This window comes from Scyliorhinus torazame, chromosome 19 (assembly GCF_047496885.1).
Source record: "Scyliorhinus torazame isolate Kashiwa2021f chromosome 19, sScyTor2.1, whole genome shotgun sequence".
NCBI lineage: Eukaryota > Metazoa > Chordata > Chondrichthyes > Carcharhiniformes > Scyliorhinidae > Scyliorhinus > Scyliorhinus torazame.
In genome coordinates, this window is record NC_092725.1 from 17,790,468 (window position 1) to 17,804,807 (window position 14,340).

The following is a 14,340-nucleotide window of genomic DNA, read 5'->3' on the forward strand; positions in this document are numbered from 1 at the left end:
CGGCACTCCCTCAGTACTGACCCTCTGACAGTGCGGTGCTCCCTCAGTACTGACCCTCTGACAGTGCGGGGCTCACTCAGTACTGACCCTCTGACAGTGCAGCACTCCCTCAGTACTGACCCTCTGACAGTGCGGCCCTCCCTCAGTACTGACCCTCTGACAATGCGGCGCTCCCTCAGTCCTGACCCTCTGACAGTGCGGCGCTCCCTCAGTACTGACCCTCTGACAATGCGGCGCTCCCTCAGTCCTGACCCTCTGACAGTGCGGCGCTCCCTCAGTACTGACCCTCTAACAGTGCAGCACTCCCTCAGTACTGACCCTCTGACAGTGCGGCCCTCCCTCAGTACTGACCCTCTGACAATGCGGCGCTCCCTCAGTCCTGACCCTCTGACAGTGCGGCGCTCCCTCAGTACTGACCCTCTGACAGTGCAGCACTCCCTCAGTACTGACCCTCTCACAGTGCGGCACTCCCTCAGTACTGACTCTCCGACAGTGCGGCACTCCCTCAGTACTGACCCTCCGACAGTGCGACGCCCCCTCAGTACTGACCCTCCGACAGTGCGGCACTCCCTCAGTACTGACCCTCCGACAGTGCGGCACTCCCTCAGTACTGACCCTCCGACAGTGCGACGCTCCCTCAGTACTGACCCTCCGACAGTGCGGCACTCCCTCAGTACTGACCCTCTGACAGTGCGGCGCTCCCTCAGTACTGACCCTCTGAATGTGCGGCGCTCCCTCAGTACTGACCCTCTGACAGTGCGGCGCTCCCTCAGTACTGACCCTCTGACAGTGCGGTGCTCCCTCATTACTGACCCTCCGACAGTGCGACACTCCCACAGTACTGACCTTCTGACTGTGCAGCGCTCCCTCAGTACTGACCCTCTGACAGTGCGGCGCTCCCTCAGTACTGACCCTCTGACAGTGCGGTGCTCCCTCAGTACTGACCCTCTGACAGTGCGGCACTCCCTCAGTACTGACCCTCTGACAGTGCGGCACTCCCTCAGTACTGACCCCATGACTGTGCAGCGCTCCCTCAGTACTGACCCTCTGGCAGTGCGGCGCTCCCTCAGTACTGACCCTCTGACAGTGCGCCACTCCCTCAGTACTGACCCTCTGACAGTGCGGCACTCCCTCAATACTGACCCGCCTACAGCGTGGCACTCCCTCATTACTGACCCTCTGACAGTGCGGCACTCCCTCATTACTGACCCTCCCACAGTGCGGCACTCCCTCAGTTCTGACCCTCTGACAGTGCAGCACTCCCTCAGTACTGACCCTCTGACAGTGCAGCACTCCCTCAGTACTGACCCTCTGACAGTGCAGCACTCCCTCAGCGCTGACCCTCCGAACGTGCAGCACTCCCTCAGTACTGACCCTCTCACAGTGCGGCACTCCCTCAGTACCGACCCTCTCACAGTGCGGCGCTCCCTCAGTACCGACCCTCCGACAGTGCGGCACTCCCTCAGTACTGACCCTCCGACAGTGCGACGCTCACTCAGTACTGACCCTCCGACAGTGCGGTATTCCCTCAGTACTTACCCTCCGACAGTGCGGCACTCCCTCAGTACTGACCCTCTGACAGTGCGGCACTCCCTCAGTACTGACCCTCTGACAGTGCGGCGCTCCCTCAGTACTGACCCTCTGACTGTGTAGCGCTCCCTCAGTACTGACCCTCTGACAATGCGGCGCTCCCTCAGTACTGACCCTCTGACAGTGCGGCGCTCCCTCAGTACTGACCCTCTGACAGTGCAGCACTCCCTCAGTACTGACCCTCTGACAGTGCGGCGCTCCCTCAGTACTGACCCTCTGACTGTGCAGCGCTCCCTCAGTACTGACCCTCTGACAGTGCGGTGCTCCCTCAGTACTGACCCTCTGACAGTGCGGCACTCCCTCAGTACTGACTCTCTGACAGTGCGGCACTCCCTCAGCACTGACTCTCTGACAGTGCGGCACTCCCTCAGTACTGACCCTCTGACAGTGCGTCACTCTCTCAGTACTGACCCTCTGACAGTGCGGCGCTCTCTCAGTACTGACCCTCTGACAGTGCGGCACTCCCTCAGCACTGACCCTCCGACAGTGCGGCGCTCCCTCAGTCCTGACCCTCTGACAGTGCGACGCTCCCTCAGTCCTGACCCTCTGACAGTGCGCGCTCCCTCAGTACTGACGCTCTGACAGTGCGGCACTCCCTCAGTACTGACCCTCTGACAGTGCGGCGCTCCCTCAGTACTGACCCTCTGACAGTGCGGCACTCCCTCAGCACTGACCCTCTGACAGTGCAGCACTCCCTCAGTACTGACCCTCTGACAGTGCGGCGTTCCCTTATTCCTACAGGTTGACAGGATTGCACCGTTTCCTGGTGGTCAATCTGAGACGCGGATCGGAATGAAATCAGTGGGCTGCAGGATAATTTATCGAGTCACAAATCCCTGGAGCGAACCATACTGCCAAGCCTGTGATGAATGTCACTTCCTGCTTCTCGCCATCTCTCGCATTCCCGGACTCTCCTCTGGGCCACTTATCCTCTCCCTTGGCAGCCGTCCATCTCGACTGCAGCTCTGCAGACGGCCCCCAGCGCGGTGTGGAACAGGAACCAGCGGCTCCTGCCGGCAATCGGCCCCCCGTGTGTGTGTGTGGGATCCCGCTGTGCCGTGTCACTCACCCTGCACTGGAGATGCGTGGCCCCACGCGCTGCTCTGCCTCCTGTGTCCCCCCCACCCTCGGTGTCGTCAGAAGGACTGACAGCTGATCGCCACGGCTCATCATTGTCCCCGTCCGCGAGGATTTGCTGGGACACAGAATCGGCAACTCCCACAGAACCAGCGGCCCCGTCGCTCTATCCGACCTCGACTGAGTAGTCTGTAACAACACAACCAAACACCTGCTACGGTGGCGGCTCATTCCGATCGCTCGTTATGCCTCACAGATACCCGCCAGCGACGCAGACGTTGCCAGCATGGCACTGCCCGCAGCAGGGTGCCAGGGGAAACAGCCTCACCAGTCAGCAGGTCGACCCATTTCTTTATCAGGGATGGGTTCAGCATCAGGACAGCCGACAGCAATCTCAGTCCCTCCGGCGACACTCCCTTATACTGACAGTGCGGCACTCCCTCAGTACTGACCCTCTGACAGTGCGGTGCTCCCTCAGTACTGACCCTCTGACAGTGCGGTGCTCCCTCAGTACTGACCCTCTGACAGTGCGGTGCTCCCTCTGACAGTGCGGCGCTCCCTCAGTACTGACCCTCTGACAGTGCGGTGCTCCCTCAGTACTGACCCTCTGACAGTGCGGTGCTCCCTCAGTACTGACCCTCTGACAGTGCGGTGCTCCCTCAGTACTGACCCTCTGACAGTGCGGTGCTCCCTCTGACAGTGCGGCGCTCCCTCAGTACTGACCCTCTGACAGTGCGGCGCTCCCTCAGTACTGACCCTCTGACAGTGCGGTGCTCCCTCTGACAGTGCGGCGCTCCCTCAGTACTGACCCTCTGACAGTGCGGCGCTCCCTCAGTACTGACCCTCTGACAGTGCGGCACTCCCTCAGTACTGACCCTCTGACAGTGCGGCACTCCCTCAGTACTGACCCTCTGACAGTGTAGCACTCCCTCAGTACTGACCCTCCAACAGTGCGGCGCTCCCTCAGTACTGACCCTCTGACAGTGCCGCACTCCCTCAGTACTGACCCCCTGACAGTGCGACACACCCTCAGTACTGACCCTCTGACAGTGCGGCACTCCCTCAGTACTGACCCTCTGACTGTGCGGCGCTCCCTCAGTACTGACCCTCTGACTGTGCGGCACTCCCTCAGTACTGACCCTCTGACAGTGCGGCGCTCCCTCAGTACTGACCGTCTGACAGTGCGGCACTCCCTCAGTACTGACCGTCTGACAGTGCAGCACTCCCTCAGTACTGACCCTCTGACAGTGCGGCGCTCCCTCAGTACTGACCGTCTGACAGTGAGGCACTCCCTCAGTCCTGACCCTCCGACAGTGCGGCGCTCCCTCAGTACTGACCGTCTGACAGTGAGGCACTCCCTCAGTACTGACCCTCTGACAGTGCGGCACTCCCTCAGTACTGACCCTCTGACAGTGCGGCACTCCCTCAGTACTGACCCTCTGACAGTGCGGCACTCCCTCAGTACTGACCCTCTGACACTGCGGCACTCCCTCAGTACTGACCCTCTGACAGTGCGGCACTCCCTCAGTACTGACCCTCTGACAGTGCGGCACTCCCTCAGTACTGACCCTCTGACAGTGCGGCACTCCCTCAGTACTGACCCTCTGACAGTGCGGCACTCCCTCAGTACTGACCCTCTGACAGTGCGGCACTCCCTCAGTACTGACCCTCTGACACTGCGGCACTCCCTCAGTACTGACCCTCTGACAGTGCGGCACTCCCTCAGTACTGACCCTCTGATAGTGCGGCACTCCCTCAGTACAGACCCTCTGACAGTGCGGCACTCCCTCAGCACTGACCCTCTGACAGTGCGGCACTCCCTCAGTACTAATTCTCCGAAAGTGGGGAGCTCCCTCAGCACTGACTCTCCGACAGTGCGGCTCTCACGCAGCACTGATCCTCTGACAGTGCGGCACTCCCTCAGTACTGACCCACTGACAGTGCGGCACTCCCTCAGTACTGACCCTCTGACAGTGCGGCGCTCCCTCAGTACTGACCCACTGACAGTGCGGCACTCCCTCAGTACTGACCCACTGACAGTGCGGCACTCCCTCAGTACTGACCCTCTGACAGTGCGGCGCTCCGTCAGTACTGACCCTCTGACAGTGCGGCACTCACTCAGTACTGACTCTCCGACAGTGGGGAGCTCCCTCAGCACTGACTCTCCGACAGTGCGGCACTCCCTCAGTACTGACCCTCTGACAGTGCGGCGCTCCGTCAGTACTGACCCTCTGACAGTGCGGCACTCACTCAGTACTGACTCTCCGACAGTGGGGAGCTCCCTCAGCACTGACTCTCCGACAGTGCGGCTCTCCCGCAGCACTGACCCTCTGACAGAGGATCAGTACTGAGGGAGTGCCACACTGTCAGAGGGTCAGTACTGAGGGAGTGCTGCACTGTCAGAGGGTCAGTACTGAGGGAGTGCTGCACTGTCAGAGGGTCAGTACTGAGGGAGCGCCGCACTGTCAGAGGGTCAGTACTGAGGGAGCGCCGCACTGTCAGAGGGTCAGTACTGAGGGAGCGCCGCACTGTCAGAGGGTCAGTACTGAGGGAGTGCCGCACTGTCAGAGGGTCAGTACTGAGGGAGCGCCGCACTGTCAGAGGGTCAGTACTGAGGGAGCGCCGCACTGTCAGAGGGTCAGTACTGAGGGAGCGCCGCACTGTCAGAGGGCCACTACTGAGGGAGTGCCGCACTGTCAGAGGGTCAGTACTGAGGGAGTGCCGCACTGTCGAATGTGAAGTAATGCAGGGGAAGCATTACCAGCCTCCCACCTGCCCTCCCAGATTGATTGAGGACACTTACGCTCACAGAGCTGCAGGCCGGCATTGTGCGGGATCAGAGGGGGGTAGTTGCTTCTCAAGGCCAAGGGGCAATATTTATCCTTCTCTCAACACAATAAGGAGCTGACCTTGTGGTTATTTTTCAGCTCTGTGTCGAATCTTTCTGCCCGCAATATCGCTGCCACATTTTTCCTTTGTTCAATGATGTAACGTCACCAATCACTGGTGAATTATTTACTGAGCATGTTGTGGGCGTATTTATTGATGTTGGGCAACAAGCCCGTTTATACATCGTCAGAGAGCTGGTGGACAGAGAAGCAGAGCTGTGCGCGCATGCATGTGTGTTCCGCTCAGAGTCAAAAGTGGAACCGAGATTGGATCGCGTGCCAAACGTTCCGTCCGCGTGATGTCATGCCCGGGGCCTTCCATGAAAGGTCTTATCGTGTCACGTACGCCAGGGTGGAAGAGCGACGGCTTGGCAAGGATATCGGTGGTGCGCTGGGGTCCCAGTTGTTGCAGGTTAGAAGCGAAGACTGTGAAGGCGTCGTTGATCCAAGCAAATCTATTTCATCCTGAGCTTCAGCTGTGTTTTGGAATTCCAGGCTGGGGGGCGGGGGGTGGGGGGGGGGGGGTGGGGATCGTTTGATCATCATTACGGGATACAGGATCAGGAACCCTGGGGTGAGGGCAACTGTTCCAGGGATGCCACGCGGTGTGGGGAGATCTGACTCGGGGGCTGAAGCATCCTGGGAATGTCGGTGGGAGCCTTGGTCTACGTAGCTGTCCTCCGTATCTCTCCCTCTCACTCCCTCTCTCTCTCTCTCTCTCTAGAGAGAGAGATGGACCTCGACACTGCTGCCTGAGGGAGGACACGATGATCACTGTGTGCAGACAGAGTTCAGGAAAGGTCCCGCTATGATCAGTAACCCCTCCCTCCTCTCCCGAGCCTGGTTTGCATCTGGTGTCGGGGATGGTGGGGGAGTGGGATCTTCGCTGGGAATCGCCCGAGGGGTCAGGTTTCGAAGTGATTGTAAACGGACTCCACCAGGAACAGCACATCCTGCCAGTGACAATCCCCTCTCATCAAAGCTTCCAGATCCTGCAAAATTCCAGAGAGAGAGAGAGAGAGAAAGAGAAAGAGGGGAGGGAACAGAGAAAGAGAGAGCGACAGAGAGAAATAGAAAGAGGGAAACAGAGAGAGAGACAGAGAGAGAGAGAGAGAGAGCAAGGGAGAGAAATACCGATGGAGAGAAAGAGACAGAAATACAGAGGGGATTAGTATTCAAACATTTAACCCCCTCCCGCACCCCCGGCTCAATCTCCAGCAGAGTCCAACCCTCCACCCCCTGCACCTTGAACTCTCGCACTCCCTCAGTCCGTTTGTTCAGGACAGTGTAGAGGGAGCTTTACTCTGTATCTAACCCCGTGCTGTACCTGTCCTGGGAGTGTTTGATGGGGACAGTGTAGAGGGAGCTTTACTCTGTATCTAACCCCGTGCTGTACCTGTCCTGGGAGTGTTTGATGGGGACAGTGTAGAGGGAGCTTTACTCTGTATCTAACCCCGTGCTGTACCTGTCCTGGGAGTGTTTGATGGGGACAGTGTAGAGGGAGCTTTACTCTGTATCTAACCCCGTGCTGTACCTGTCCTGGGAGTGTTTGATGGGGACAGTGTAGAGGGAGCTTTACTCTGTATCTAACCCGTGCTGTACCTGTCATGGGAGTGTATGATGGGGACAGTGCAGAGGGAGCTTTACTCTGTATCTAACCCCGTGCTGTACCTGTCCTGGGAGTGTTTGATGGGGACAGTGTAGAGGGAGCTTTACTCTGTATCTAACCCCGTGTTGTACCTGTCCTGGGAGTGTATGATGGGGACAGTGTAGAGGGAGCTTTACTCTGTATCTAACCCCGTGTTGTACCTGTCCTGGGAGTGTATGATGGGGACAGTGTAGAGGGAGCTTTACTCTGTATCTAACCCCGTGTTGTACCTGTCCTGGGAGTGTTTGATGGGGACAGTGTAGAGGGAGCTTTACTCTATATCTAACCCCGTGCTGTACCTGTCCTGGGAGTGTTTGATGAGGACAGTACAGAGGGAGCTTTACTCTGTATCTAACCCCGTGCTGTACCTGTCCTGGGAATATTTGATGGGGACAGTGTAGAGGGAGCTTTACTCTGTATCTAACCCCGTGCTGTACCTGTCCTGGGAGTGTTTGATGGAGACAGTGTAGAGGGAGATTTACTCTGTATCTAACCCCGTGCTGTACCTGTCCTGGGAGTGTTTGATGGGGACAGTGTAGAGGGAGCTTTACTCTGTATCTAACCCGTGCTGTACCTGTCCTGGGAGTGTTTGATGAGGACAGTATAGAGGGAGCTTTACTCTGTATCTAACCCCGTGCTGTACCTGTCCTGGGAGTGATTGATGGGGACAGTGTAGAGGGAGCTTTACTCTGTATCTAACTCCGTGCTGTACCTGTCCTGGGAGAGTTTGATGGGGACAGTGTATAGGGAGCTTTACTCTGTATCTAACCCCGTGCTGTACCTGTCCTGGGAGTGTTTGATGAGGACAGTACAGAGGGAGCTTTACTCTGTATCTAACCCCGTGCTGGACCTGTCCTGGGAATATTTGATGGGGACAGTGTAGAGGGAGCTTTACTCTGTATCTAACCCCGTGCTGTACCTGTCCTGGGAGTGTTTGATGGAGACAGTGTAGAGGGAGATTTACTCTGTATCTAACCCCGTGCTGTACCTGTCCTGGGAGTGTTTGATGGGGACAGTGTAGAGGGAGCTTTACTCTGTATCTAACCCGTGCTGTACCTGTCCTGGGAGTGTTTGATGAGGACAGTATAGAGGGAGCTTTACTCTGTATCTAACCCCGTGCTGTACCTGTCCTGGGAGTGTTTGATGGAGACAGTGTAGAGGGAGATTTACTCTGTATCTAACCCCGTGCTGTACCTGTCCTGGGAGTGTTTGATGGGGACAGTGTAGAGGGAGCTTTACTCTGTATCTAACCCGTGCTGTACCTGTCCTGGGAGTGTTTGATGAGGACAGTATAGAGGGAGCTTTACTCTGTATCTAACCCCGTGCTGTACCTGTCCTGGGAGTGATTGATGGGGACAGTGTAGAGGGAGCTTTACTCTGTATCTAACTCCGTGCTGTACCTGTCCTGGGAGAGTTTGATGGGGACAGTGTATAGGGAGCTTTACTCTGTATCTAACCCCGTGCTGTACCTGTCCTGGGAGTGTTTGATGGGGACAGTGTTGACGGAGCTTTACTCTGTATCTAACCCCGTGCAGTACCTGTGCTGGGAGTGTTTGATGGGGACTGCGTGGAGGGAGCTTTACTCTGTATCTAACCCCGTGCTGTACCTGTCCTGGGTGAGTGTGAGAGTGATTTTCTGCCTGGATACTCACCATGGTAGTTTTAATTCCCACGCTCCGCAGCACGTTGAAAGCCAGCCTTAGATTTCTTTCCTGCGAAATGTGGTTGTGTAAAAACAAGCGAATGTCAGTTGGGACAGGATGTGAGCTCCTCGTCTAACGGCGGGAGTGGAACATTTTCTCGCTGCCACCTGCTGGGTGCGGGACTGAATTCAAACCAGATAGGGTTCTTCAGAGAGAGAGAGACAAAATATATTGCTGGTTCTGTCACGGACCGGTGAGGCCTCCTGTACACAAACCAGGCGCGAGACCAGCCAACTGGGCTTGTAGGTAAGAGACCTCCCACCCCTGCCTGTGTGCAGTACCGCACTGTGTGTGTCAGATTGGCTAACCCAGCACTAGGCCGAGATTGCAGCCTGGGCGTATACTGATTGTGTGGGCCGACCAGTACCGCACTGTGTGTGAGAAAGGCTAACTCAGAACTAGGCCGAAATTGCAGCCTCGGACTATCCTGTAGGCCTGTCAATACTGTACTGTGTGTGAGATTGGCTAAGTCAGCACTAGGCCGAGATTGCAGCCTGGGAGTATCCGGTTTGTGTGGGTCTGTCAGTACCGCACTGTGTGTGTGAGAATGGTTAACGTGGCACTCTGACATGATTGCAGCCTGGGACTATCCTGACTGTGTGGACCCACTGGTACACCAGGATTACAGCCTGGGACTCTCTTGTGTGACTGTCAGTACCAAACTGTGCATGTGAGGTTGGCCAGCTCAACACTAGGCCAAGATTGCAGCCTGGGGCTATCCTGCTTGTGTGGGCCTGTTGGTACAGCAATGTTTGTGTGAGGTTGGCTAACTCAGCATTTGGTCAGGTTGCAGCCTTTTGATTTTATTCGCTCATGGAATGTGGGCGTCGTTGGCTGTGCCCAGCATTTACTGCCAATCCCTGAGGGCATTTAAGAGTCAACCACATTGCTGTGGGTCTGGAGTCACATGTAGGCCAGACCGGGTAAGGATGGCAGATTTCCTTCCTAAAGGACATTAAAGAACCAGATGAGTTTTTATGACAATCAACAATAGTTTCATGGGCATCATTAGACTTTTAATTCCAGATTTTTAAGTTGAATTTAAATTCCAACAACTGCCCTGGTGGGATTCGAACTTGGGTCCCCAGATCATTACCCTGGGTCCCTGGTTACTAGTCCAGTAGCAATACCAATACGCCACTGCCTGGGACTATCCTGATTATGTCAGCCGGCCAGTGCTGCACTGTGTGTGCAAGATTGGCTAATTCAACATTAGGCCGAGACTGCAGCCTGGGACTATCCTGATTGTGTGTGCCTGTTGGTACCGCACTCTGTGCAAGATTTGCTAACCCAGCCTGGGCCGAGATTTCGTCCTGGGACTATCCTGTGGGCCTGTAAGTAACAAACTGTGTGTGTGAGATTAGCCAACTGAGCCCTGGCCGAGATTGCAGCCTGGGACTATCCTCCTTGTGTCGACCTATCACACCACACTGTGTGCGTAACATTGGATAACGCAGCATGAGAACGGGTTTTCTTGATACAGGAAGAGAATGCTCAGCTGCTGTTAGCTGTGAGTTCTCACCTTGCGCCTTGCGTGGAGCTCCTGGTAAGGGATTTGATCCGGGAGGTAGGTGTGGAGCAGGGCACAGAAGGCCAGGCCGTCACTCCAACTGCTGCTGAAGTTGGTGATCTCAATGTTCTGGAAAGACAATTAGAGGATGAGTCAGTTGCGGAGTTTACGCAGGGCCTGGGCAAAAACCACTGGGGAGGGTGGGGAGCAGGGGTCTGGGTAATAGGCACTGGGGGGTGTGGGTAATAGGCACTGGGGGGTCTGGGTAATAGGCACTGGAGGGCATGGGTAATAGGCACTGGGGGGCCTGGGTAATAGGCACTGGGGGGCCTGGGTAATAGGCACTGGGGGGCCTGGGTAATCGGCACTGGGGGGTGTGGGTAATCGGCACTGGGGGGTGTGGGCAATAGGCACTGGGGGGTGTGGGTAATAGGCACTGGGTGGTGTGGGCAATAGGCATTGGGGGGTGTGGATAATAGGCACAGGGGGGTGTGGGTAATGGGCACTGGGGGGCATGGGTAATCGGCACTGGGGGGTGTGGGTAATAGGGACAGGGAGGTGTGGGCAATAGGCACTGGGGGGTGTGGGTAATAGGCACTGGGGGGTGTGGGTAATAGGCACTGGGGGGTGTGGGTAATAGGCACTGGGGGGTGTGGGTAATAGGCACTGGTGGGTGTGGGTAATAGGCACTGGGGGTGTGGGTAATCGGCACTGGGGGTGTGGGTAATCGGCAGTGGGGGTGTGGGTAATAGGCACTGGGGGGTGTGGGTAATAGGCACTGGGGGGTGTGGGTAATAGGCACTGGGGGTGTGTGGGTAATAGGCATTGGGGGGTGTGGATAATAGGCACAGGGGGGTGTGGGTAATGGGCACTGGGGGGCATGGGTAATCGGCACTGGGGGGTGTGGGTAATAGGCACTGGGGGGTGAGGGTAATAGGCACTGGGTGGTGTGGGTAATAGGCACTGGGGGGTCTGGGTCATAGGCACAGGGGGGTGTGTGTAATAGGCACTTGGGGGACTGGGTAATAGGCATTGGGGGGGGGTAATAGGCACTGGGGGGTGTGGGTAATCGGCAGTGGGGGTGTGGGTAATCGGCAGTGGGGGTGTGGGTAATAGGCACTGGGGTGTGTGGGTAATAGGCACTGGGGGGTGTGGGTAATAGGCACTGGGGGGCCTGGGTAATCGGCACTGGGGTGTGTGGGTAATAGGCACTGGAGGATGTGGGTAATAGGCACTGGGAGGTGTGGGTAATAGGCACTGGGGGCTGTGGGTAATAGGCACTGGGGGCTGTGGGTAATAGGCACTGGGGGCTGTTTGTAATAGGCACTGGAATGTGTTGGTAAAAGGCACTGTGAGGGGTTAATAGGCACTGGGGTCTGTGGATAGTAGGCACTGGGGGGTGTGGGTTAAAGGCACTGGGGGGTATGGGTATTAGGCACTGGGGGTGTGGTTAATAGGCACTGGGGTGTGTGGGTAATAGGCACAGGGGGGCCTGAGTAATCTGCACTGGGGGGTGTGGATAATAGGCACTGGGGTGTGGGTAATAGGCACTGGGGGGTGTGGGTAATAGGCACTGGGGGGTGTGGGTAATTCGCACTGGGGGGCCTGGGTAATAGGCACTGGGGGGTGTGGGTAATAGGCACTGGGGGGTGTGGGTAATAGGCACTGGGGGGTGTGGGTAATAGGCACTGGGGGGTGTGGGTAATAGGCACTGGTGGGCCTGGGTAATAGGCACTGCGGGGTCTGGGCAATAGGCACTGGGGGTGTGGGTAATAGGCACTGGGGGGCCTGGGTAATAGGCACTGGGGTGTGTGGGTAATAGGCACTGGGGGGCCTGGGTAATACGCACTGGGGGTGTGGGTAATAGGCACTGGGGGCCTGGGTAATAGGCACTGGGGGGCCTGGGTAATAGGCACTGGGGGTGTGTGGGTAATAGGCACTGGGGGGTGTGGGTAATAGGCACTGGGGGGTGTGGGTAATAGGCACTGATGGGCCTAGGTAATAGGCACTGGGGGCCTGGGTAATAGGCACTGGGGGTGTAGGTAATAGGCACTGGGTGTGCTGGGTAATAGGCACTGGGGGGTGTGGGTAATAGGCACTGGAATATGTGGGTAATAGGCACTGGGGGGTGTGGGTAATAGGCACTGGGGGGTGTGGGTAATGGGCACTGGGTGGTGTGGGCAATCGACACTGTGGGGTGTGGGTAATAGGCACTGGGGGGTGTGGGTAATAGGCACTGGGGCGTGTGGGTAATAGACACTGGGGGGTGTGGGTAATAGGCACTGGGGGGTGTGGGTAATAGGCACTGGGGGTGTGGGTAATAGGCACAGGGGGGTGTGGGTAATAGGCACTGGGGGGTGTGGGTAATAGGCACTGGGGGGCGTGGGTAATAGGCACTGTGGTGTGTGGGTAATAGGCACTGGGAGGCCTGGGTAATAGGCACTGGGGGGTGTGGGTAATAGGCACTGGGGGCCTGGGTAATAGGCAATGGCGGGCCTGGGTAATAGGCACTGGGGTGTGTGGGTAATAGGCACTGGGGGGTGTGGGTAATAGGCACTGGGAGGTGTGGGTAATAGGCACTGGGGGGTGTACGTAATATGCACTGGAGTATGGGTAATAGACACTGTGGGGTGTGGCTAATAGGCATTGGGGTGTGTGGGTAATAGGCACTGGGGGGTGTGGGTAATAGGCATTGGGGGGTGTGGGTATTAGGCACTGGAGGGTGTGGGTAATAGGCACTGGGGGGCCTGGGTAATAGGCACTGGGGGGTGTGGATAATAGGCACTGGGGGTGTGGGTAATAGGCACTGGGGGGTGTGGGTAATAGGCACTAGGGGGTGTGGGTAATAGGCACTGGGGGGCCTGGGTAATAGGCACTGGGGGTCTGGGCAATAGGCACTGGGGGGTGTGGGTAATAGGCACTGGGGAGCCTGCGTAATAGGCACTGGGATGTGTGGGTAATAGGCACTGGGGGGCCTGGGTAATAGGCACTGGGGGGTGTGGGTAATAGGCACTGGGGGGCCTGGGTAATAGGCACTGGGGGGCCTGGGTAATAGGCACTGGGGGTGTGTGGGTAATAGGCACTGGGGGGTGTGGGTAATAGGCACTGGGGGGTGTGGGTAATAGGCACTGGGGGGTGTGGGTAATAGGCACTGGAGTATGGGTAATAGGCACTGGGGGGTGTGGGTAATAGGCACTGGGGGGTGTGGTAATAGGCATTGGGGGGTGTGGGTATTAGTCACTGGGGGGTGTGGATAATAGGCACTGGGCGGCCTGGGTAATAGGCACTGGGAGGTGTGGGTAATCGGCACTGGGGGGTGCGGGTAATAGGCACTGGGGGGTGTGGGTAATAGGCACTGGGGGGGTGTGGGTAATAGGCACTGGGAGTGTGTGGGTAATAGGCACTGGGGGGCCTGGGTAATAGGCACTGGGGGGTGTGGGTAATCGGCACTGGGGGGCCTGGGTAATAGGCACTGGGGGGTCTGGGCAATAGGCATTGGGGGTGTGGGTAATAGGCACTGGGGGGTGTGGGTAATAGACATTGTGGGTGTGTGGGTAATAGGCACTGGGGGACCTGGAGAATAGGCACTGGGGGGTGTGGGTAATAGGCACTGGGGGTTGTGGGTAATAGGCATTGTGGGTGTGTGGGTAATAGGCACTGGGGTCTGGGCACTAGGCATTGGGGGTGTGGGTAATAGGCACTGGGGGGTGTGGGTAATAGGCACTGGGGGGTGTGGGTAATAGGCACTGGGGGGTGTGGGTAATAGGCATTGGGGGTGTGGGTAATAGGCACTGGGGGGGTGTGGGTAATAGGCACTGGGGGGCCTGGGTAATAGGCACTGGGGGTCTGGGCAATAGGCACTGTGGGTGTGTGGGTAATAGGCACTGGGTGGCCTGGGTAATAGGCACTGTGGGGCCTTGGTAA

The 14,340-nt window shown here is 57.3% G+C and overlaps 1 protein-coding gene across 1 annotated transcript in view; it reads right to left on the reverse strand.

Moving 5' to 3' along the window:
* Positions 1–5,678: 5,678 nt before the first annotated feature.
* Positions 5,679–14,340, reverse strand: part of LOC140396634 (cytospin-A-like) — a 74,012-nt gene continuing 65,350 nt past the window's right edge. Inside the window, exons 5-7 of the mRNA XM_072485427.1 lie at positions 10,429–10,545; positions 8,856–8,915; positions 5,679–6,547 (exon numbers count right to left, since the gene is read on the reverse strand). Coding sequence (XP_072341528.1) covers positions 6,461–6,547; positions 8,856–8,915; positions 10,429–10,545 — 264 coding nt within the window. The 3' untranslated portion in view covers positions 5,679–6,460. The remainder of the gene's footprint in view (positions 6,548–8,855; positions 8,916–10,428; positions 10,546–14,340) is intronic.